Here is a 26089-nt window from a genome sequence, read left to right on the forward strand (position 1 = left end):
CCATTCCCTGCCCCAAGACAGACATTGTGCTTCTTACTCTGGCCATTCCAGAAGGTGCAATTACAACATTGGGCTGAGACATCCTTGGGGCCCAAACCCCTTCTCTTTTCAATGGCGCTGGCGTTACAATCACAGCTCTGGACTGTCCCTGAAAGGCAGCTGAAAAACACAGCAGAAGGAGGAACCAGGAGAGGAAGAACAAGAGAACCACAACCTAGGGAAGGAGCATCCTTTGAGGGAGCCACACTGGAGGTTTCCATCCAGCACTTAAAAGGCACCATTTTAAGTATGACATTATTCTTATGTTTTCAACATGTCCACACATAAGCTTATCCCTGGCTAATAGTGAAAAATTGTGGTTGTGGAATTAGAACAGACCTGTTGAAATCAATGAGACTATATTCCACCTACTCGAATAGTCCACCTACTCCACGAGGAAGTATTGATCTAACCCAATGATTTTCGCCTCCTGTGCTCTGCACTGTCCTTCAGAACATGGAGAGATGGAAGTGCAAATAACTAGATTACAGTCCATGGCATGGCATGGCACACTTGATATATGGGCCAGTTCATTTTGTGACACATGTGATCCAATCCAGTTCAAGTGTATATAGACATAGTGTAAGTAGTAACCCCACTGTGGGACAGCACTCATCCTTTTTTGGTCACATGTACAACCTTGAGAACTGAGCTCAGAAGCAAACGGTTATTTCCATTTGTTGCAGACGTTGGCTGCGCACGTCTGCCCTTGGCCAGGATTCAGCTCTGGCTCCTAGTGCAAGGCGCTGATTGACTAGATTCTGTGACAATCAGAAACTACCACCTCAGTGGTATTTTTTAAACGTTCCAGCTATTTAATGAGGAGAAATGGCACATGTCTAGAGCATGAGGGAACAGATATAAAGAAACAGGAACTGAAATGCTTGAGCCAGATAATTATGACACGGTTGATTAAATTAGTGTCACAGGAACAGGGTGGGTCTTAAAAACACAGTTGTCAAAGACCAAGGTAAAGACTATCTCACCCCTTATATACCCAATCAAGCACTGCATTCTGCAGGTGAAGGCCTCCTGCAGATGTCAGGAATTCCCTCGCCTGGAATATTAGACCAACACCGTCTCGGTTGTCTTTTTGGCGCCTAGTGAAGACTTGCATCTTCCAACATTTGGGGCCTATGTGTGTAATTTAGACAAGTAAAGGGGGGTGTATGAAAGGAGAGCTCACCCCACAGCAAGGCGGGAGGGAAGCTCTGATTCCTGAATGTACCTATTCCTGACTGCAAGATCTGAACACAGGCTCAAGTATTTATTTATGTGAGGCACGGGGACTACAGACTAAGAACATGGGGTAGGTTTGCCATTTTGCCACAGTGGTGCTCTATGGAAATCCCAGCACAATGCATCTATCCCCAAATGCACCCTTTTGGAAACTAAAGCCATTACTGAAGTATCAAAACCATCACACTTCTCTAGGATATTTGCAGTGACACTCTACATGAAAAACAAAATAGCAAATGAGTGTTTGAACCGATACATCAGTCTTACTTATCTACTGCTTTAAAGTATGCACTTTAACATTGTGAAATCTCTGTTATTTTCAATTATCCAAAACAGTCTTTTAAAATAATACAAGTAATGTCAAAATTACAAAAAGAGAAGAACAGCTCCAGCTGATTAGCTGGCACCATCCTGTGGAGAAAGCTGAGATCTTAAAAATTATCTCTTTCTGTTCAGTTCAGGCTTTCAGGCCCATTAAATAATTAAGCTTTGGAATGTATCAGAAGCAGGTCAGTAGCCTCATGTTACAAGAGGGGGAAACGAGTCACAGACTGGGAGAGTTGCTTGCCCAGAGCTCTTGAGTAACAAGAAGGCCAGCGGTGGCACCCAGGAGCTGTGGAGACCCCCGGAGAGGCTCAGCGGTAAAGCCCCTGTCCCATTTTCAATGCCTGCCAGCTGCAGTTTTGGACAAGAGCAGAGAAAGGCCTCTGCGGAGCCAGCTGGAGGACACTGCCCTGAGAAAGTTCAACTAATGTGGCCCCTTAGCATACGCCAGCCTGGTGGCACCAGGCACCTGCACCTATATGGCAAACGGAGGTTTCATAAAGACAGCAAGAAATTGATGAAACTTGGGCATTTAAATAAAAATAACAAAATTGGACTATGAAATATTTATTTTTTAAAATGACTTGCTTTACTCTTCCTGCATGATTGTGTTTACTCTTTGTTCCTTCTTCATGAACAATTTTACACAGAAGCCAGCAAAATGCATTTTTGTGGGGAGGGGGTTATGTTCCATCCCAAGTGGCTGGGCTCAGCTACTCAAGGCCCCAAGCAGAGTCTGGTGGCAGCAACGCCAATAGCACTCCTGCCTGCAGCTCAGCAGAAAAGTGGCCTCCCTGCCCCTCAAGGGCCCTCACTACTTGTCTCTTGGCATTACAGTGGTACCTCGGCTTACAGACGCTTCAGGTTACAGACTCCGCTAACCCAGAAATAGTACATTGAGTTAAGAACTTTGCTTCAGGATGAGAACAGAAATCGTGTGGCGGCAGTGGGAGGCCCCATTAGCTAAAGTGGTACCACAGGTTAAGAACAGTTTCAGGTTAAGAGCGGACCTCCAAAACGAATTAAGTTCTTAACCCGAGGTACCACTGTAGTTGCCCTACTGTTATTTTTCTCCACGCCTGATGCCACACTGTTGTTTATAAACCTGGAACAGGAGCCAAAGTTCCATGTGACTAGTTGCACATGCCCAAGGAGGCTTTGTGTGTCCTGAGCAGTGGATTACCACCCCATAACGTTGTGGGGAGTTTCATAAACAGTTTGCAATATGGAAGGGAGGGAGATGCCTCTGAAGAGTGGGTTCTTCCTTTCATGGGCTGCTTGTGGGATTTCTGGAGGCAACTGACTGACCTATCTATATGTGACTTTTTCATCTTTACCAAGGTCTGCTATTTAAAAGTCAAACATCCCACTGTCTCCACACAGGCCCTTTTGCACTCACCTAAAACAGTATGCTGAGTATCTGAGGAATATTTTTCAGGATGAAGGTTTGTCCTCAGACTTGCAGGGTGCCTGACACACACAGAGACAGACTGGCAAGCACCCAAACTCTGTAACCCTTGTTTGCAGACAGACTGGTAGCACTTGTGATGCCTGACTGCACATGGCCCCAACCCAAGGGGGCATTCCAGGACCACTCACCTGGGGCAATGAAGGCATCTTTCAAGACCAAGGAGACGGTTTCTGGCTTTCGAGCAGGCACTATCTTTTGCAGCTTCTTGGACCTCGTCCCGCCACTGGCCACTGGGAGCGCAAAGGTGGGACGTGGCTGCAGCAGAGGCTGTCTTTGTGCCACGGCAGTCTGGAGGGTCAGGCTGCAAGGCACTCCTCCCCCTGGCTGCTGGGTTGCCAGGAGGCCAGCCTGGCTCTGGCTGAAGGTGGTGGCTGGGACATTGTGCGTCGGAGTGGCTGAGGCTGTATGAGTGATCACCGAAGACTTGAGCCCAAACTTTGGGACCTCTGAAGCAGCAAACATGGACCCCTGAGAAGCCATGCCGGCATTCAGAGGCAGTGTAGTCTGCTGCGGCAGCGTCTGGGGCAGCACACCTGGCTGAAGAAGCGGCACCAGAGCCGGGAATGGAGACAGGAACTGTGACTGGCTGCTCAGAGGGGGTTCAGAACTGAAGTTGGAGGGCTGCAGGAAGGAGTCCGTCCCACTCCTCAGGCCAAGGCACTGGTCGGCACCAACGTCCGTTGCAGAGGGAATGATAGGGGCAGGAACTGGGGTGGTGACGAGCCCTTCGCTGAGGTTCACTGGGGGAAGCGTGTTGGGCAAAGAACCCGAAGAGAGGTCGGATGTCTGAAAAAGAGAGGGAAGAGGCACGTTAAATGTGGCCAGATACCAGGCGGGATGTTCTATATTTCTAAACTGGTAAGTATTGGGGGAGAGAAATAGGACCAAGATCGGACTCCACTGTTGGCATTGCCCACCATCACAAGTAATTCTTACTAAAGTTAAATGCTCTTCCCCGCTCCATTATTAGCTATTAAGATAAAACCATGTTAGTTATTACAGCCTGCCTGCTGGAGTGAATAGAGCAGAGATAGCCAAACTGTTGCCCATCAGATGCTGTTCGACTACAATTCCCAGCAACCTCAGTCAGAATTACAAAAGGTAAAAGATGATGGGACTTGTAGTCCAACAACACCTAAAGGGCACCCATTTGCATTACGTCAGTTACTCAGCCATCGACTGGGGAGATCTGGGTTCAAGTCCCTGCTTTATATGGAAACTTGTTCCGTGACCCTGGGACACTTGATCTCTTGGTCTAGCCTACCTCACAAGATTGCTGTGTAGATAGAATGGGAGGAATGGAAGAAGGGCAGAACAAAACTGTAAGTAACAAGTAACTTGTGGCCTGAAAGAAAAATGCACACACCCCTAACTTGAGTTACAAAAATGTCCCTGCTTCATCATCTGCGCCTACTTTTCCTACTCACAGGTGATCACAGTTAGGACCAAACAGCTAGAGTCACACACACGCACCAGCTCATGTAGTAAGATCTATAGTTATATTGAGTCCAAAATGGGCACCAACTCATTCTGAATTAAGATAAGCCATGCTGCTTAGAGTTACCCTAAGGATATTTTATAAATTCAGATAAATAAATAAAAGTCATCTGGGAATATTTGTTCAGATAAATATGCCCAGCTGTGATGCTGACCGGCTGAAAGCCAAAAGGCATGGAGAATGCACATGAAAATCAAAGACCAGACTACCTTGACTCTAGGAAGACTTCTTAGGAAACTGCTTCTACTGAGTCAGGCAACTGAGATCTAACTCACACAGTATTATTTACTCACTAGCTGTCAGCAACTATCCAGGGTTTTAGCTGGGGGACATTTCCCATCTTGCAGGGAGACTAAACCTTCCTCATGCAAAGCACACACTCTAACTGCCACTGAGCAACAATTCTTCCCCATCCTTACCTGGGAAGAATGGCTGCAGGTGTCTTCCAGGGCAGAGCTGGCAGTAGGAGTGATGGGGGTTGCATTGAAGTAACTAGGACGACTGGAAGAGAAAAGATCTGGGCAAAGATTGGGGGGGGGGAGAGGCAAATATTACAATCACTTCTGGATACTCCTATTCATTTTACAGCTGCACTTTAAATAGATTTAAATAAACAGAAAACCTTTGTTACACACTAGGAAATAAAAAAGAAAAGAACACCTTCCACACTAAAAACCTATTTTTATTTCATTTCTATTTATTTCAATACATAGTTGTCCTACTTTTAATGCAAGCTATCCCAAGTAGCTTAACCACTGTTACATATTTTTATTAAAAAATTTCACTCTGCCTTTCCAAAGGCTTAGAATCCAACAATAAAACCCAAGTAAAGGTGGTGATGACGACGACCACAATAACAACAACAGGGCCATTCTACCCCTTCAGCATTCTTCCACATGTGCAAACCAATCTAGAGAGCGGTCCATTGCCCAGTGAGGGTACTGCTGCTTTGCCTACAAAGTTCATACAAAGGGTCAATGTTCATACCCCCTAAACTCTGAATAGAAGCAATGATGCTAAATGGAATGCACCTCTATTCTCAGTACAGTGGTGGTGCTGGTGATGTTAATCACACCCAAATGTTGACTGTCAGTCTAAAACCAGTGGAACAGTACATACCTCCTCTTGGAGGAATTACACCTTATAGGAACAAACTCTGGATACTCCAAAATCCAGATAGCAGAGGGCAACGCAGCAAAACATTAGCATAGCCTAATACTTTCAATATACAGCTTCATAAACGATACCAGGGGAAATCTGTGCTGGCAAACAAGAGTGTGTAACCCCTGCAAAATTCTTACCTTGAAAAAACTCAAAAGTATCCATACAGTTTGGTTGGAGAGGGCTGAGTCCTGGCTGAATCATGTCAGCATTTCCTAAGTGTGCTGGAAAATTTCAAAGAGAAAAAGAGTGAGAAGGTGTACCAGAGAGCTTCTAGACCAGGGTGCTGGCCATCCACAATCAGCATAGCCAATGGTCAGGGATGATGGGAGTTGTAGTCCTGCAGCATCAGGAAAGCACCAGTTTAGCTAACCCTGTTCTTGATTCTCTGTGGTGCCCTCTGATGCTTTGGAATACAGTTCCCATAAGCCCAAGGCAGCATGACCAATGGCCAGGGATAATAGGAATTGTAATCCACAACATTTGGGCACTATGCTGAATACTTAGTATGGATGACTCTGGGAAACTGAGGTTGAGGGTGGTACAGGCATCACCAATACTGCACCAGTGTGCCCAGCTGCCCAAAAGCAAGGTGTGCGGGGGGGGGGGGCAGGAGATCTGGAGCCCAACAACTAATACCTGGAGTTTGGGCCCCCTGGGATACAGCACCAGACCCAGGCCAAGTTCTCTCTGTTTTCTGTCTCCTATTGCTACCCTCCCCATTTACGTAACAAGAGCAACATTGTGATCTGAAAAGCTGGGAAACAAAACATGGTACAAAACATGGTTGTTTCCCCTCCAAGGCAGTGATGATCAAACTTCCTATTTTCAGGAAACAATTTCTACACTAATGTCGGATGCTGGTAGTGGTTGCTCGTGAGTAACCAGGCAGGGCTCCGACCTGTCTTTAACAGGTTTTATTTGGTGCAAATTATTTACAGTGCAGAAACACAAAGTTCATGTCCGTCTTAGTCACTTGCAGATTCCAGGAGTGGCCCCTTCCAGTTTCTCCCCCAACATAAGAACTTGGGACACCCCAAATCTCCGCCTCCCCTCCTTATGTTTCTCCCCTCTGCGTAAGCTGGGCGACATAAACGGCGTCTCTGCCTCCTGCCCAGCCAGGCTAGGTGAGGAGCTTGGGCTCTCAGTAGGATCTTCGAGCCTTCCCCTTGGCTCCCTCCTTCCCACTGTGCTCCACTGGAGGTGTGGCTTTCCCCACCGCTGGACGAGGAGCTGCTCCTCAGAAGTGTCAGAGGCTCTCTGTACCCCCCCCCCCCGGCTCCCTCCCCTGTTCCAACGGCAGTCCCCTGACAACTACCTAATATGTCCCCCAAACCCAAGGGGTTTCTGAAGATTCAGCAGGGTGTGTGGAAGACCGCATAAAGTAGAGCAGCTCACACAGGGCATGGGAGGGTTTCCGGACACTTTCTACCACCTCACATCAACTGAGAGCATGTCCAAGAATACCGCCAATGCTCCCCCTGTGCCTGCGTGTTTTGTAGGCGGGTTGGAAGTAATGGGTGCGGTTTGCTAGGCACAAAGAAAACTGCCTTTCTTTCCATGGAATCAGACCACCATCTGGGTGCCTGGAACCACAGTGCCTCCCCCCAGAGGCTCTTTCACTGAACCTCTCACCAAGGACTATTCTCTGGATTAGAAACTATTCCTCCAAAGAAAATAATCTGCCTTGACCTCTAGATTCAAGACAAGGGTCTACCAATTTCCCCCCTTCCCCCCAACTTAAGGAATGGAAAGAAACAAGTGCTTAATGTCTAAAGTGCGTGGGATTTGCCTGGAAGTTTTCCCCCTAACCTCTGATGCCTGCATGGGTGGGCCTGTGATCAAGGAAGATAATCTTTTTTTAAAAAAAATTAAAAGCTTACTGACATAAACAGAGAATACAATAAAAATAGTGGATATGGCGAATAAAAAGAAATGTGAAACTAGAAAAAATAAAACACAGATACAGAAGAGATGTAATTCAAAGTATAGTTGGAGATACCCCTTTAAATGTTCCAAAGCAAGATGCTGTAGTCTTTTTTAAACTATCCCAATACTGGTGGCTGCCAGGAAGCACATTTGGAAATAAGACAGCAAGGTACTTCCTCACCCCCCACGCCCCCCAAAACAGGAAAGAACTTGGAAGCACTTGGAAGCCTATCCTGTGGAATTCCTTCTCCACAGATGATCCAGGAAAGGGCAAGCTTCTCTTACCTATCTCTCTGGGATTTGGCCAAGAGAGCGGCTGGTGAGACGACAGTGTGGAGAAGAGGGTGTCTGGCAGCTCTGACATAAGCATGTCTGTGCTGAAGAGGCAGTCCAGTTCCATAGGGACTGGTGTTTCCCTGCCGTATGTCTCTTTGTGCCAGAGGAACGTGTCATCATCCTGGTCAGGGGAGGGAGGGAAAAGTTAAAACAGGGCCCAGTTTGGATGTCAGTACGTGCAATTTTAGTGGGGACTGTCATGTTTTGTATTACTGTCTTTGTGGTTTGGATTGTACAACACCTTGAGTTTCTTTGAAAATACATTTTAAAACAAAAATAATACATTAAAAGAAGCAGGAGTGTCTGGAGCTGCACCCAGCTAGCAAGGAGTCCAGAAGGCATAAAACTCAGCAATTTCCTTTCTCAATTGAGAGAAGAGTCACAGAGCACATTCTGCAATGAGCAATTCTCTGGGAATATGGTTTCTTTCAAGGAGACCTCGACGCACATCTCTCAGTTAAGTCATGGATATCCTGGTTGGCTCAGCTGCAGCTGCGAGCAAGAAAAACCCAACTCATAGTGGATTTTCTATAGAATAATCAATAGGACCATTAAAGAACTTTGGAATGCAAAATGGTGCTCAGCTGTAGGAATTCACTGAATTTTACTGGTTACAGAACCCCTCACTTCCCCTCTGACCTGGAGACTGCCCTGGTTTCACACCTAATTTTTAAGCAAAAATAAGAAGAGGAATACCTTCTTCTTAACAGTGCTGGGATTTCACTTTTTAAATACTTTCAGGCCTAACCAACAACAAACAAAACAAGAGCTAACTCAACACCTACCCGGACCAAGCTGGAGAGGTCTTCATCTTTATGTTTCTGCAACTGAAGAAGAAAAAGAGATTTTTTACCCAACAGAATTACAACACAGTCCTAGAGTTACCATGAACTGGAGCTCCTGTCTGTGTGAGGGATTCTTACTGCCTTGAAGCAAAGTATTTTATCATTCAGGGCTGGTCTGCCCATGAGAGCCCAAGAGAGGCTGGTCCACCACAGGCTCTCTGCTCACCTGGCTGCCAGCAGAGAAACGGTTCAGGCAGTGGCACCAATTCCCAGCAAGATCTGGGCCATGAACAAGAAACCCTATCTAATCCTGAAAGTGACCCTCTAGGATGTTATTCCAAGTCTATCATGAGTTTGCTTGAGTTAGGGAGTATAAAAACAGCTATCCTTGAAGTTTCCTGGGAGAAAGGAGAAGCAAGGGAAGTGAGATAAAGGAAGCAATGTCAACAACTCGACAAAGGCCTGATTGCCAGGGGAACAGTGATAGAAATGTGGCATTAAAGGCTCAAAAGGCCTGGGCACCTGGGGCACCCCAAGGTACCGTATTTTTCCGCCTGTAAGAAGCTCCCATGTATAAGACACTCCTACTATCCATGTATAAGATGCCCCCTAATTTTTGACATTATTTTTCAGAGAAAAAACCTAGACTTACACACGGAAAAATACGGTAATTGCGAGGGAGCAGATCACAGTATGGAGCCATACATGTTTACCATCCTATGACCTGCAATCTTTCCTGATGTATGTAGAAGGATGTTTATGTTTTAAGAATATTTAGATGTTTTAGGACTCTTTTTGTGTGTCTTGCCTTGTTCTAATTCTTATTAACTGGCCGCTCCAATAGAACAACCGCATTGAGTTGAGCTCTGCCCAATTGCAATAGCTACAATAAATTCTGGGTTCCTCCTGGATACTGGACTTGAATTCATTTCCTTGGTTGCATGTTTTATTTAAAAGGTCCCTCAGCTGGGTAATGAACAGCGTGGTATAGAAGCAAATTCTTACCACAGGTTGGATGACCACCTGTCATGTATGATGCAGTTGGGATTCCTGCACTGCAGGCTAGATGACCCTCGGGGTCCCTTCCAACTCTACAGTTCGATGATACTTGGACTATTCAGGTGAACCAGGACAATATGAGTGACAACAGAATGCACAAATCAGTACAAAATTAATATTTTATTGTTTGGGGCGAGCATATTTCTACTAATACAGTTGAATTACCAACCCTTTTCATTCTTAAGCCTTCGTTGGTAAGCTGAAACTTTTCCTTCCTTTCTGGAGGCAATTGAGAAGATATTGATGTACTTCCAAATTGAAAACTGGGTGTGAAAAGACATACCCTTTTTTTGAAGTAGGTTCTCCACTTGTGGTACTCTCGGATTACTACTTCTATCCGCCGTTTCCAATACTTCCCTTCTGTTGCAATAGCCTGAGGAAGAAAAATGTTTAAAAAATAAAGTGGTGGTGGCGAAGTACAGTGGGCCCATCACTTGTGCTCACTTTACACACCCGATTGCAACCTTACGTGGGCACGGGGGGCAGGGAGGAATCAATAAACAAAGAGTGGGAGAAACCCATTCCCCACTCTTCATTTATTTCTCTCCCACTCAACAGGTTTTCTTTGCTTCTTGGGCTCTGGGAAGGTTGCAATTCCCAAAGAGGTTTAAGAACCAATCCATTTCCCCAGGGAACTGTGGGAATCGTAGCTCTGAGGGGAATAGGGATCTCAACATAACTCTTAGCACCCTTAACAAACTACACCACCTGGCCTCTAGCATCTGACACACCATCTGCCCACCCAGAACTGAAAGGAAGCCTACATTCAAATATGTGCATTTGCTTATGTACTGATTTGTTGTGCTCCTTACCCCACTCTCTACCCCAGTGTCAAAACACAACGGAGAACTATGGAAAGACCGGAAGGGGCAGATAAGCAAAGGCAATTAAGGTGAAAGCAGCATAAAATGAGATTAGCCCACAGCATGAAGAGATATCCGCTGTACCACAGTCACATTTTTCTCTGTCTGATGTACCTCAGGGCGCCGGTGCTCATCTACCTCCACAGAACCATCTAGGGGAGTCACAAAGTGGCACACAGGGTTCTTCCGCTTCTCCAGATCTGCAACATGAACCAGAGCATTAGCAGTGCACATCTCTAGAGGGAGCAAGCCAGGTCAGATTTAACTGCCATGTTAAGTAAGCCACAGAGCAGGACTTCCACTGTTAAAGAACCAGGGATGTGCACATGCCAGATTCTGCGCAAGTCTTAAGAAAAACAAAACAAAAAGGAAAGTGTGGCATGAGGAGCAGAATTCAGCTACTGTACACGACAGAAATTCAGTAGGGAACCTTCCAATCTTCTCCATAAAGGGCTGGTTTTTGTATGCACACAGAGAGAGAGCATAAGGAAGGCTGGAGGAGAAACTCGCTTACCTAATTCACATTTCCTCAATCAATGTGTAAACCAAAACACAGCTATCCTTTGAAATCTGCAATTCTCTGAATTTTGTTTTACAGTTTTACAACGAAGAAATGCTTACAAAAAAAGCATAGAATATATAATTTAACTGCTATGTAGATGACTTAAGAGGTTTTCTTTACAATTAAGCAGTATATAAATTCTGTTAAATAAATAAAAATGCATTAAAAACGATGCATGAAAATTTGTGTATTAATGAAAAAAACGTGCAGAAGTCAGCATGTTGGGCAAGTGTGCATAAAAATATTCAAACATACCTGGATATGTGCATGTAATTATGCACTTGAAGGTTTGTGGGAATTTTTTTAAAACTGCAAACTGATTTTAAAAATGGCGAAAACTGAACTTAAGATGGAAAAATGAGAAAGTGAAAATGACAGGAGTGGGGAAGGGCCATAGCACAGCAGTAGAACCCCTGCTTTGCATGCAGAAGATTCCAGGTTCGATCCTTAGGTAGACAATACAGAGCTAGATGGACCAAGGGTCTGACGGTGTAAGGCAGCTTCCTAAGTCCCTAGAAGCAGTCTCAGACTTATATGCTTCCTCCCCCAAGCCTCCCTCGCCACAGGCAGAAGTGAAGGTCGTCACCAGAGACCCCACATCACTGGGAGAAGTAGTGAACAACTGAACCAGGGAGAAATCACGTCTGGGGGTTTTTCAGGTTCAACCATTCCCTTTTATTTTATTTTAAAATGAAACCTCACCATTCAATTAAAAATGTTCAAGGTTATTTTCAATAATATTAAAATAAAAAGAACAGAGAGGCTATCCACAGAGAGGAGAGGAACCAAAGGAGGGGCAACTGGCCTTGTTCTCACCCCGGGCAAATTCCTAGGGAGCAAAGAATGGGTGAGCAGGCGCTGGCCCCGCACCCCCCTGCCCTCTAATGCATGGAGGGGGTTCGAGGAGACAGAACCTTTCCAGTGGTGGAGCCTAAACCATGGAGCTTTCTCCAAAGGGAGACCTGCCTGCCTCTGGCATTACTGGGGTTCCTAGGAAAGGCTGAGATTCTGCTTTCAACTGGTATCTGACACAACGGAGAAGTTGCTCCCTCTGCCTGATTTGGCTATGAGATGTTTCTTCCTGGTTTTGTGCGACAAGATTGCTTTGTTGAGGCTTTTATATTGCTGCTTATATTGCCTGCACACCCTGAAGGAGGACAAGGCACGTGATATGTAATAAACAAACGAAAGTCCCAGGCTGGCCACGTATTAATGTGTGGATTTTCCCAAAGCACCCAAACACATTGAGGATGGGCACAACTTACACTGAATGTACCAAGCCCTCCAGATGGCGTTGTTGAGCCGGATTTTATCCCTACACTGAAGCTTCAGGCCTTTGAAATTCTTCCACTTGGGTGAAACCAACTTGCCGCTGCAACAAAGCAGAGAAGGTTCAGATTTAAACAGCAATAATATACAATGTATTCTGAAGCAAAGCAAAGCAAAGATACAGCACACCAGGCTGACAGCTTTGAAGGCTACCTGGTGTCCCTTGCCTGGGCCTGAGTTTTAATTCTGACCAGGCCTGAAAGCGGAGCTGAAGGGGACAAATTGTGACTCATGGGGACATTGAAACCCCTTACTATAGTCTGTCTTGATGCCAGGGCAAACCCATGTTTCTACACCAGCCAGCCCTGCTCACATACAACTTTTTTAATTAGGCAGCAGATATTAAGATATTCTGTTCTGTTGAGGCGAATATGTGCCTTAAAAGAGCCACATCCCTTTTGATCACTGTGCTGGTTTCTGGATTTGGGGTATAGTCAGTGCTATTTTTCTAGAAAAAGAGGTGCCGGAACTCACAATGAACACCTCCCTTGTTCTCCTATAGGTAAGGGTAAAGGTAAAGGACCCCTGGACGGTTAAGTGCAATCAAAGGAGACTATGGGGTTGCGACACTCATCTCGCTTTAGACCAAGGGAGCCAGCGTTTGTCCACAGTTTTCCGGGTCATGTGGCCAGCAGGACTAAACTGCTTCTGGCGCAACGGAACACCATGACGGAAGCCAGAGCACACGGAAATGCTGTTTCCCTTCCCGCCACAGTGGTACCTATTTATCTACTTGCACTTTTTTGCGTGCTTTCGAACTGCTAGGCTGTCAGGAGCTGGGACAGAGCAACGGGAGTTCACCCCGTCAGGGGGATTCAAACAGCCAACCTTATGACCAGCTAGCACAAGAGGCTCAGTGGTTTAGACCACAGCGCCACCCACGCCAATAATGGCAATGGTGTCCACCTGAGAGGTGTCAGAATTGAGTTCCAGCTAAAAAAAGAAAAGCCCTGGATATAGTACTCTGGAGCAGTGGCTTTAAAAACTGCCTTGTATAAACTTCCTATAAAGCCTTACAAGGTCAGACTACTGTATTTGTCATTTTAACCTAATAGATGACAACTCTCCAGGGTCTCAAGCAGGGAGGGATTTCTCCCATCCCATCATTTTTCTTAGCTGGAGATGCCATGAGTTGAACCTGGGACCTTTGCCCACAAAGCATGTGGTTTTCTGCTGAGCTATGCCCCCTCCCTAGGGACGCGGGTGGCGCTGTGGGTAAAACCTCAGTGCCTAGGACTTGCCGATCGCATGGTCACGGTTCGAATCCCCGCGGCGGGGTGAGCTCCCGTCTTTCGGTCCCAGCTCCTGCCCACCTAGCAGTTCGAAAGCACCCTTAGTGCAAGTAGATAAATAGGTACTGCTTTATAGCGGGAAGGTAAATGGCGTTTCCGTGTGCTGTGCTGGTGCTGGCTCGCCAGAGCAGCTTCGTCACGCTGGCCACGTGACCCGGAAGTGTCTCCGGACAGCGCTGGCTCCCGGCCTCTTAAGTGAGATGGGCGCACAACCCTAGAGTCGGACACGACTGGCCTGTACGGGACCTTTACCTTTAAAGGACCTTTAAAGGACCTTTACCTTTACTATAGCCCCTCCCTAAGGAATGCTGAAGAGTCCCATGAAAGCCCATCAGGTCTTTCTTTGTAAGGTAATTGCTGGTGAGGACAAGCTTCTCTAGGAAAGGAAAGATGGCTCACCCACTGCTGTGGATTATCTCCTGTAACTGCAAGCCATGGGGTGAGCGTTGGGATGTTCTATGACACACCCTGTTCATAAAGGGTAATGGTAAGACCCAAGAGCCTTAGAAGTTAGAACATGCCCAAGAACCCTTTGCAACATGAAGGGATTCAGTGGTTGATGTGCAGAGGTTCCTTCTCAGCTATACTGCTGAAAGCATTTCCTGAGAGACTGCCTAAAAAATGAAGCCAGTGCCCTGAGAAATCAAGCCCATCCAGAATCATCTACAACTTTAAAAACATCTTTTGCGTTTCAGGATTGGTTGTGTTCGGGAATTTTTCCTGTGTTGAAAGCTGGTGAAGATCAAGACTGAGAAAGTTTTTAAGTGCATTCCTGCAGGATGGCCTCATTACATGAGCCAAAAGTAGCCCTGAAGAGGCTATAAGGGAACTATTAACTCTGGCCCAGCACAGATGGGGCATGCTTCAATCTCTCTCTCTCAATGCTGCCTTTCACAAGCAAATTCTGTGCAAAAAGGTTTTAAAGGTCACTGGCGCTTGCAAGAGACAGCAAGCCAAGAAACAAGGGAAAAAAAAGAAATAATCACGTGGAAAACAACTTGTACGACAGAGGATAGACTTAAATATTAACCTCTTGACCATCTCGCCACACTTACCAAACACTATTGCAGATAGAGGTGAAAAAACATACTTAAAAAACGAACAGAGGAGCGTCTGTTCCAATCTGAATTTAAAATGAGGAATGTGGTCACTAGAGCACGGGAGAGACAGAATTAAGTGACGCCAAATGATCAGTTCATTCAAAGACAGCAGAGGAAGTCCATGTTTTGCTGAACACCAGAACAGCTGATGGGGTTCATTGAAGAACAGATATTTTCAAACTGTTTGTCATCATGAGAGGGACTGAAATGTGCCTTGAAACATCCAGCCATGATTCTTGATGCACCCACCACTCCATGCCCCTTACAGTGGTACCTCGGGTTAAGTACTTAATTCGTTCCGGAGGTCTGTTCTTAACCTGAAACTGTTCTTAACCTGAAGCACCACTTTAGCTAATGGGGCCTCCTGCTGCCGCCACAACGCCTGAGCACGATTTCTGTTCTCATCCTGAAGCAAAGTTCTTAACCTGAAGCACTATTTCTGGGTTAGCGGAGTCTGTAACCTGAAGCGTATGTAACCTGAGGTACCACTATACATGCACACACATATATGGGCAGTGACATCACTCTGAAGGAGGAAGCAAGGGCATGCTGGGATTCCCAGATGCTGACTACAGTGCAGCTAGCACAAGTTACCAGCACTAGCCAGACAGCACAGAAAACTGTCTGGACAAATGAGAGGGCAGGATGCCAAGAGGCAACATGAACTGGGATATCCTGTGCCGGGATATTCTGGGTTTTGGAAGCTGATCTAAGCCAGGGATAGGCAACCTAAGGCCCTTGGCCACAAGCGGCCCACAGGGGTCGTTTAACTAGCTCCCAAGCCGCCCTAAACCGAGCCGCCCGCTCGGCAAGTCCCCACGCACTGTGCTAAACCAGTGCAGCGCGACATGGAGGCTCGCTTCCGTGGTGCCGGAAATCACGTCTGTGCATGCTCAGATGCCAAAAATCGCGTCTGAGCAGATGCAGACACTGGAAATCATTTCTGCGCGCACACAATCCAGCCCACAGAGGAATCTCTGCTGGAGTGAACCAGCCAAGGCAAGGTAAACCTTACCGAAGCAGATTTAAAGGATGTGTGTGTGTGTGTGTGTGTGTGTGTGTGTGTTTGTATAGTGAAGACAGTGTTCAAAATTAAGTTGGAAGAAAACTGATGCAACCCTAGTGAGCACTACAATTGATGGTTTCCAAGGCGGATGGGCTTTTGAACTGAGTTTACAAAAGCCACATAGGATGTGGGACCAAAATGGGCCCTGCAGCTCTTGCTCCTTTGCCACCCGCCTGGCTGTATGCAACGTGATTTAGAGAAAGCAAAGCAACTGCAGGCATGAGAAGGCCCGCAGAGTCTTGGAAAAGCGACAGCTTTCCCTGCATCTAGTGCAGGGACAAAAGCCCTGATCTCTCACACCTGCTGGCCCAGTGACAGCTGCTTGCTTTTCCCTAGGATTGCCAGAGCTGGCATTATTCCCCAAATAATCCTGTAATGGCTCATGGCCACAACTGCGTCTGTGATGGGCTTAAGTCTAGACAGGGTGGACACGGCCACCTGGCTTCCTTTCTGGTCCACTGCTTGGGAGGGGGTGTTTGGCTTTATCTGTTTTTAAGCACTTTGAGCAGAATGGCTGACAACACATAGGAGCTCTTTAATCCTTGCCATGCTTTAAAAGAAAATGCTTCGCCCCATTGGGAACACAAATTCGCTAAACATGAGGCTCTCCCTCTGGGTTCATTCTCTGATGTTACATTCCGTTTGAAAAACCACACACAAGGGAGCAACTACAATTTCTGGGGCAAAACAATGACATAGGAAATCCATAATCAGACTTCTTGCTGCTTTAATGTAAAAAGTGTCTTTAACTTAAAAGTTGCGCTCTGTCATTCTGACTAAACGGGTTGGTTAACTGCATTCCTAGAAAATATCCAAAGTGAAGTTCGTGCTCCTTAAACTCAAAATCAGGGTGGATAAAAATCAATAATTTTTTAAAATAAAAAAAATCAAAAATTTGATTTTTTTTTAAATTTAAATCAGATTTTTTTGATGTAAATCGGATTTTTAAAATAAAATGCTTTTGGAGGAAAAATCTTTCTAAAGATAGCTACATTATAGTTACATTATAGTCCAAAGGCTATTCATCAGGAAATAAGGATTTGTTTTAAGTTTTTCATGTGTGCTAAAACTCAGTCTAAGGTGTTTTTTAAAAATAATCGTTCAACCACATCAGTTAACAAACATGGATACATATGCTATAATGTTATTGTTTTAGTTAAACAAATCGTTTAAATTGTTATTAAGGAAATTATTGTTTTTCTCCTTCCAATAAAGTACAGCAGGAAAGCTGTCCAAATATAAACAGTTAACTTATTAAACCTCACAATAGTTTCATAATTATCTGCCTATGTATTTCTAATAGTATAACCAAAGTAATAATTTTTTATATAACTGTAAAAACTACTCTGAAAATTTATTATTCCAAAACTGAAATCTTCATTATTAAGATTATACCAGCAAGAATGAATCTTTCTGTAAAAAAAAAAAAAAATGATTTAAATCAAGTCTTTCTGACTAGTGATTTAAATCAATTTGACTTAAATCAAATCCACCCTGCTCAAAATAGGTTCCTAAATAAGATTTTAGTGACTTGCCGCTGTTCATTTTACAGCCAACCCACTGACAATTGCTTTGTCAAAAGTGGGTAGTAAAAACCTGCGGAAGGAGTTTGACTGCATTGAGATGAATATATACTGGCTTCCCCTCGCAATGATAATGTCAGGTAACTGTTTAGCTTCTTCTGTATTGTGCTATTACCACAGCACCTGACCTATGCAGCTCCTGTACTTGCTTCCCTACTCCTTATTCCAGCCGTAGCCAACCTGATGCCCTCCAGATGGTTTGAACAAAAACACCTGAAATGCACCAGATTGGCAAAGGCTGCTCCATTCCATTATACAGTGGTGCCTCGCAAGACGAAATTAATCCGTTCCGCGAGTCTCTTCGTCTTGCGGTTTTTTCGTCTTGCGAAGCACAGCTATTAGCGGCTTAGCGGCTATTAACGGCTTAGCGGCTATTAACGGCTTAGCGGCTTTAAGAAAAAGGAAAGAAACTCGCAAGAACTCGCAAGACGTTTCGTCTTGCGAAGCAAGCCCATAGGGAAATTTGTCTTGTGGAACGACTCAAAAACCGGAAAACTCTTTCGTCTAGCGAGTTTTTCGTCTTGCGAGGCATTCGTCTTGCGGGGCACCACTGTATAGCAATGAAATATATAGTACAATTTAAAACAAAATACCACAACCACCAAACACACACCATCCTGCTGGACACTGAAAAGCATAGACTTGAATCATCTGCTAAAGCAACTCTTTGTCTCCTGAGATTTCCACGGCTTTCCAAAAGAGTGAATGCCCAAGGTAGACATAATTCTTCAGCTTCTTTTGTTGCCTTAACCCCGATTGCCTAACATACAATGAAACTGTAGCTACAGGGGTTCAGATATTCCTGGTGTCCAATGCTCAGTTTCCTATCAAGCAATGCTGGTGATGACAACTTCTGCATCTTGTGCATCCAAAACAGGCAGGGAAAGGTTTGTGCAACATGGGTATCTGTCTCTTCCACTCTTACAAGGTTAAGACTTCATGGCCTCAGCCAGCAATCCTAAGACACCAATCAACAGATACGGAGGGCCCAAATATATGATATTTCAAATGCATAGCGTGCAGCTTTGGCCACAGATTTTTCTCTTGAATACAAAGCATGTGGGTGGGGGGGTCCCTAGGAACGCAGAGTGTGGGGAACCCCTCCCTCTCCAGCTGCAATCTTGGTGACCCCCCCAGCCCTGCATTAGCCTTGGACACAGAGGTTGAGCTATTTATATATATTGTGGCTTTTTTCCTTTCAGGCCACGGACATGATATAAATGACAAGCAAATGTATTTCACCCCACACCATCTTCAAAGGAGCCCAAGGTGGCAAACATACCAATACTAATAACAATTAAAACGTCTAGTAAACAACTGAAGACAACCTTCCAAAAATCAGTTTAAAACTCCCCAAAAAAGGCTCCGGTGTGTAGTTAGGGTGGGCTAGTTAGATTTTTGTATGTAAATGTTATTAGGAGTTATTAGCAAGGCTGGATTTAACAAATACTGTAATAGTAATCAAATATTGACAAACTTGTTTAAAAACAAAAGTAGCTCTACAGTCTGGATGTGTATAATGCACTCTGCTCTCTCTTGGCTGAAATCCTGGAGGGAGAGATTCAAGTTCTCAGTCCAAGTTAATGGCAGGTCAGATAATAATTAATCCCCAACCCAAGAGGCAGGCAATACTTTAATTAACCTGCATCGCATGAGGTGACTTTTTAAAGCTGCTAATTCCCAAAAGGTCATACTGCTTCCCTTTAATCCTGTATTTCCTAAGAGCAACGTGTTCTTAAAAACCCCCACAAACCTCTTGTGCCATTTATTTACAACCCCCCGGGGAAGATAAAAACAGCACGGGAAAGATATGAAGAACATTTGATTTGAGAAAGCAAGCAAGCAAAGCTGAGTTCATAGTAAGTTCTGAAAGCAGGGAACCATCCATGGGCAAACTGGAGCAAATGCATCTTGGAAGACCAAGGAAGAATCAACCTATGCAGCAGTGGAGGGAAATGTAGTTCTGCCCCCCAACCTCAGTCTGTTCTAAGCTATCCCCACCACCTCAGAAGGGAGGAAGATGGGAACAAATCTAGAAATTACAGTGGTGCCCCGCAAGACGAATGCCTCGCAAGACGGAAAACCCACTAGACAAAAGGGTTTTCCGTTTTGGAGGTGCTTCGCAAAACGAATTTCCCATGGGCTTGCTTCGCAAGACGAAAATGTCTTGCGAGTTCCTGCGGGGGTTTTTTCCCGTTCCCCCCCTTTTTCTAAGCCGCTAAGCCGCTAAAAGCCGCTAATAGCCGCTAATAGCGCTAATAGCGCTAATCCGTCAATGGGACGGCTTCGCAAGACGAAAATGGGACGTCGCTAAGCCGTCAATGGGACGGCTTCGCAAGACGAAAAAACCGCTAGACGAAGAGACTCGCGGAACGGATTAATTTCGTCTTGCAAGGCACCACTGTATTGATATTACCTCTGGCTCCACCTGCTGTTGGCTTCCTGCTTTACACCTCACCAGCCCCAATGAGCACCAACCACCACTGCTGCACAGGACAGTTTTCTACTAGTGAGGCTTCCTTGTGCTACTTTGTCTTGCAAACTGAACTGCTGCTTGGTGGTCACATGTTATGGTATAATCTGACTTTCTGTACTGATGTGTTACCTGCCCTTCACCATAATGTCCCAGGGTGGGTTAACCCTTCCCCCCCACCCCAGCTGAAACTTTACATCAAAGGACTGGGGTGGCTCCTATTAACTAAATCTAGGTGTCAAAGGCCAGGGTAAAGAGCTGTGCCTTCAGCATACAGCAAAAGCTATACAATGAAGGTGTTAGATGCACCTCTGTTGGGGGTGGGGGAGAGCGAATTTCACAGCTTAGGGGCTGCCACAGAGAATGTCCTCTCCCAGGCTGCCACCCTGAGGATGATGGTATAATTCCCCTAAAATTAATCTGGAATCCCTTGCCACATGCAAGAGATTACAACAGGAGTTGTTTATTACTGGGTGGCATTTGTGTCTCGTGTGACTTTCTATTTAATTTTATTAGGTAAGCACCTGCGCAGCATCGCAGCTGTACATTAGGAGCAAAGGGGGGAAATGCTCTGTGATGCTCCACAAGGTGCAGCAACACAGCTGAGTTCATGAAATAAAAGCAATTCCTTACAGCTACACTGTGGCAAAGGGTTGTCTTCACTACTTACCCAACAGCCATGAAACAGAGGGTCAGAAACGAAAATGGCAGGTTACTATTTCCCGCCCAGAAAGCCAGCCCCAGCGTTAAAAACAACAACAACACAGGTTTTCAGGTTTAAGAAACCTCCCACCAGTGATAATAGCACAAAGCTAAAGCACACAAGCACTAATACAGAGACAGTGAAATAGCAGAACAACAGTAACAGAACAACTCTCAAAAGGCAGAGGACAAAGAGGCCGCAAATCGCTGGCCCTTAAAGTGCTACCTGCAGAACCGCAGCGGGGGGAAACTCTTGTGCAGACTGTCTTGATGACAGAATGAAAATTGATGTTTACTGCTAAACCAAACTGCAAACAGTAAAAGAGCACATGAGCCTTGCAGATGGCTTCCCCTCTTTGCCTTGAAACAGGTGGGGAGAGTGATGCTACTGCACTTGGGTTCTGGACATCTGAGTGGCCATTCTGGGAACAGGATGCTGGAAAAGAAGGACTACTGGGTTGGCTGCCTGATTCAGCAGGCTATTGTTACGTTCTTCATGTTAACTAATGCTTTCCTTCCCTGATCTGGTGCTCTCCAGTTGTGTGCTGGGCCACAACTGCCATGATACCTGAACTGTGGTCAAGCTGGCTGGGACTAATGGAAGTTGGGAGCCAAAAAACAACTGGAGGGCGCCAGGTTGGGAAGGGTTGCTTAGTGCGTTGCACATGCTGCTTCAGTGAGCCACAGGCCCTGTGATTTGGCTGCTATCTCCTCATTGCTCCTTTGCCCTTGAAAGCAACTATGCTCTGAACGACCGTGTGCATTTCATGTATGAGAATTTTCATACACCATTCCACCTTGAAGCAGACACAGACCAAGTAGCAAAGCAGTGATAATCATAGTGAAAGATTATTTCAGAATGGGGTAGCCTGAATAAGGGAAAGGTAAAGTACTATTGACAATACTATGCTGAATCAAAAGGCTGGGTTGTACAGTGGAGAAACCTGACTGCCACAGTTCAGACTGCAGCATGGGGTGGGGGCTAACATTTTGAAATGCTCCTCTTTGTTTATACCATTTCCAAACCTCTCAATTAATAAAAATATTATCAGAAAACTAAAGCAAGAACAAATGTTACAAAAATACACAGAAGAATTAGTAACACAACTTATTAAAGAATACTTCCTTCTCCTTCTGACACAATACCTCTCAGCTTCCTGGCTCTTACCTAAGACACCACCCATTGACCTTGGCTCTCACCCAGAGCCTAAATGAGTTCAAAGATCACCCACAAGATCTCACAACAGAGAGGCGTCATGGAACGTGGTGACCTCACCCTAGGTCGCCCACAGCTTTGACCTACTCAGCACTGTCAGCTCCAAGCTACAGAAGATTTGGATTGGTGAGTTTCCCAGAGGGTCCAAAGGATGGTAAATAGGGCACCCATCCGCTTATAGTCCTCTGCACTTCTCTCCTCTTCCAGTTGTCTATTAAAAAACCCATAATAAACAAATGGCCCTTTATGCCTGACCCTACTCCCTGCTCAACAGTACATTATTTTCACATGTTAACACCTTTAACTGCACTATAATTATAGCTGATGGTTTATTTTATCAGTGGTGCCCCGCAAGCCGAACGCCTCGCAAGACGGAAAACCCGCTAGACGAAAGCGTTTTCCGTTCTGGAGGTGCTTTGCAAAACGAATTTCCCTATGGGCTTGCTTCGCAAGACGAAAATGTCTTGCGAGTTCCTGCGGGGTTTTTTCCCTTTTTTCCCCCTTTTCCTAAGCCCTAAGCAGCTTATCAGCTGATCCGCTAAAAGCTGCTAAACCGCTAATAGAGCTAATCCGCTAAGCTGTCAATGGGCTTGCTTTGCAAGGCGAAAAAACCGCTATATGAAGAGCCTCACGGAACGGATTAATTTCGTCTTGCGAGGCACCACTGTACCTGCATTATGTGAATAATTTTTATGTTATATAATAAACATTATATATATAGAAAGTGCAGTATATTGGTTTTAAAAAGAAAACTAACAACTCATTTCTTCTTAGTATGCTAGTTTTTATGGGCAGACATGGGGAAATGTGAAAAAGTGATTATCTCCCACCTGTAAATCTGAAGTGGTACAGTGCATTCAACCATGTTGGCATCTACATTCTGTATGTAGAAAACGCAGCCAACAACTAATTTTATTCTGGCACTGAGTCACTGGTAAATCCTTGTAGGAGATGAGTGGTGTCTTTTTGTTGCGACTTATTCAATTCCTAGTTGGAACTCGGTCATAAAACCGTTAAGTGATGATACCCATATTCTGCTACACTAACCAGACTTTTAAAACAATTAATCTGAATGCACAATAATAAAAATGAGCAACTTAGCACTCCTAAACCTAATTCTCAATACACATTCAGTTACCTAGCCTTTTCAGTTCAACTGAACTAAACAAACCAGTTTTGACAACGGCTCACACTTTCTCCACATTTCTTTTTTGTTAAAAGAAAATTAATCTAATCTCTTTTGTGGGAAACTGGACGCGTGAATTCAGCTCTCTTCAAGCCAAAACTAACAATATTTTCTCAAACAAAGGTTCATTCAGAGCATCAGATAAGAACGCTCACTTATTGTGCTGCGAAGCAAAAAGGCAGACATGCAGAACAAAAACATTCCTGTATTGAGCCAATAAGAATTGTTATTTCCCTCCTGTCTGGGCGGCTTCAATGAAGTCCAAACTCACCCACTGATTGTTTGTATACAGTTTTCAAAATGGCTAGAAAGCAAATCCCCAACTGCCCTTGAAAGCTTCAGGCACAGCCATTGGCTCACATCAAGGAAGGACACATTTAACTCTGGCCTAGTGCCCTATTGCCATGAGGAGGAAAGAGCTAAATTGGAGATCATATTTAAGGGTGTTTCTGCAATCTTATTCCCCTTACCAATAGGAGTGGCTGAGGTCTTGTGAGACTTGCTGAAGCCAATTAGGAGTGTGTACAGTGCCTTTCATCAGTCTGTGGTGGTACTCTAGCTGTGACCCTACCTGCACAGAGACAGGCTGGCTTTGTTAATCCAGTCTCTGGTAATGTGCACATCATTGTGGCACCATAAAGACTTACATCCCCCTCCTCCCGCATGATGTTTTTTGTTATTAGTTATTAGTGCCAAGCTTCCTGTGTCAGTTATGGATATTGTTTGCTCTGCTTTTATGGTATTATGTATTTATATTGATGTTTTAATGCGTTGTAAGTTGCTTAAAGACCTTTGGGTAATAAGCATCTAACAAGTCTAATAAGCAGCAGCAGCAGTAATAGCTATTACAGTGGTACCTCTGGATGCGAACGGGATCCGTTCCAGAGCCCTGTTCACATCCTGAAGTGAACGCAACCTGCGTCCACACGTTGCCGCTTCCGCACATGCGTGTGACGTCATTTTGAGCGTCTGCGCATGCGTGAGTGGCGAAACCTAGAAGTAACATGCTCCGTTACTTCCAGGTCGCTGCGGAGCGCAACCCAAAAATGCTCAACCCGAAGCTACTTCAACCCGAGGTATGACTGTATTATAATAATAATAAGTGACTGAAGAACCTGCAGTGGGAGACTGCAACATATAACTGCAATCATCAATGCTATGACTAACTCGGAGCAAGAACAACTATCACCTTGGAGATCAAACTGTTAATTTTTTATTCCTATGGCAAAGGGAGAGGAAGGGGAGCTCTGCCATGTGGACACTTTCTTTGGCGGTGCCATAATTTCTTCCACATATTTAACATGCTGGTGGGATGTAAGGATAGGGAACAGAGAGGATGCCCTGGAAGAATTTTATATTTATCTCACTTCCTGCCTCTAAAAATAACCTTTCTAATGCCTGCACCCAGTGCTTTTTTTCCAGAAAAATAGGTGCTGGTACTCACCATGATGTTGTTATAGTAAGTGCCACAGTTTTTCAACAACAAAAAACAGAGGTGCTGGTACTGTGTACCCTTGAATACCCCCAGAAAAAAAGCAATGCCTGTTCCCCTTCCTTCTCCGCACTCCCTTCTATTCTCCTAATCTTGCTAGAGCTTCAGGAGTGTGGAAGAGGATGAAGGTTTAAGTGAGGTGAAACAGAAGTCTGTGTGGAGCTGGTTTAACACAGAGCACTAGACTGCAAAGGAACGTTACAAGAGATCAGATACAACTGGGAGCAAACTCTTGACCTCCTTTACGTTATCAAGGGTTCCTTTATTGCTTTTATTGTGGCTGGGATAGACACGAACAGAGGGGACAACGTAGCTCTGCCACTGTTACCATAACAAGTTGCAGTTAACATGCTCAGCTGCACTTGTGCTTGCTCCACCTAAAAGGTTCAGCCAGGGGCAAGAAGACACCAGCTGGCCACAACAAATGAGCATGGAAGATGGGACAGAGAACTGGACTGGAATTCAAAATCCCAGTTCAACATGGGCTAAACTGGGACGCACTTATTTGTCATATGACCCAAGTCACAGGGGTGGTTGCAAGAGACATTTGACTTTAAAATGCAAAGCCAATCTGGTTTAGCAAGTACAGTGGTACCTCGGAAGTCAAACGGAATCTGTTCCGGAAGTCCGTTCGACTTCTAAAACGTTTGGAAACCAAGGCGCGGCTTCCGGCTGGCTGCAGGAAGCCGTGTTGGATGTTCGGGTTCCAAAGAACATTCGCAAACCAGAACACTCACTTCCGGGTTTGCGGAGTTTGGGAACCAAAACATTCGACTCGCAAGGTACGACTGTACAAAGAAATGGAAGATTTCAGAAAATTCAGCTTCTCTCCTGCCGATGGTATTAAAAAGGCTGGGAAGATTCACCTGTCAAAATTAACTCAGCTATTCAGCTATTGCATTTCCAGGAGCCCTGTTATCCTAAAGATGCGAGAACCGTTTAACGATGTGATGTGAGTCATAATTCCGGCTGAAGTTGAAGCATTTCCAAAAATAACTGCCAAGCTGGAAGTGCCACCTTATGGTTCCTTCCAAGTATTATAAATGACCACCCAAACCAAGTAATCAAATGCTTGGGGATAATCAAATGCTTGTGGATTCCAAATTCTGCAAAGTCTAAGCAGCAACTCCAGGCTGAGATGATGTTTTGTTTCTCAGCAGAGCTGACCAAGATGGCTCTTGCGAAGTACCTCAAAACAACCTTATTCCAATTATTTATTAGCCTGTCTCTTACCCTAGATGAACAGGAGCCTGGGGAAGGTTTACTGACTTCATAGAACAGTGAGCTGTTTACCACATACAACAGGTGGAGAAACCTGAAGCTAGGCTCTTCTGTCACCAAGGATAATGTAGCATTCCCCACACAACATGACAAGCCTATAAAT

At 45.0% G+C, this 26089-nt stretch overlaps 1 protein-coding gene across 2 annotated transcripts in view; it reads right to left on the minus strand.

Annotated features, from left to right (window-relative positions):
* MLXIP (MLX interacting protein) overlaps positions 1–26089 on the minus strand; it is a 60207-nt gene that overhangs the window by 16519 nt on the left and 17599 nt on the right. Inside the window, exons 2-10 of one of the 2 annotated variants that reach the window (XM_081842240.1) lie at positions 12532–12638; positions 10819–10904; positions 10125–10214; positions 8783–8824; positions 7947–8118; positions 5873–5956; positions 4991–5088; positions 3202–3859; positions 38–159 (exon numbers count right to left, since the gene is read on the minus strand). In XM_081842240.1, coding sequence (XP_081698366.1) covers positions 38–159; positions 3202–3859; positions 4991–5088; positions 5873–5956; positions 7947–8118; positions 8783–8824; positions 10125–10214; positions 10819–10904; positions 12532–12638 — 1459 coding nt within the window. The remainder of the gene's footprint in view (positions 1–37; positions 160–3201; positions 3860–4990; positions 5089–5872; positions 5957–7946; positions 8119–8782; positions 8825–10124; positions 10215–10818; positions 10905–12531; positions 12639–26089) is intronic. The other variant, XM_081842241.1, reaches the window with a different exon arrangement.

Source organism: Podarcis erhardii (assembly GCF_964252035.2).
Source record: "Podarcis erhardii genome assembly, chromosome: 15".
In the NCBI taxonomy this organism is placed as follows: domain Eukaryota; kingdom Metazoa; phylum Chordata; class Lepidosauria; order Squamata; family Lacertidae; genus Podarcis; species Podarcis erhardii.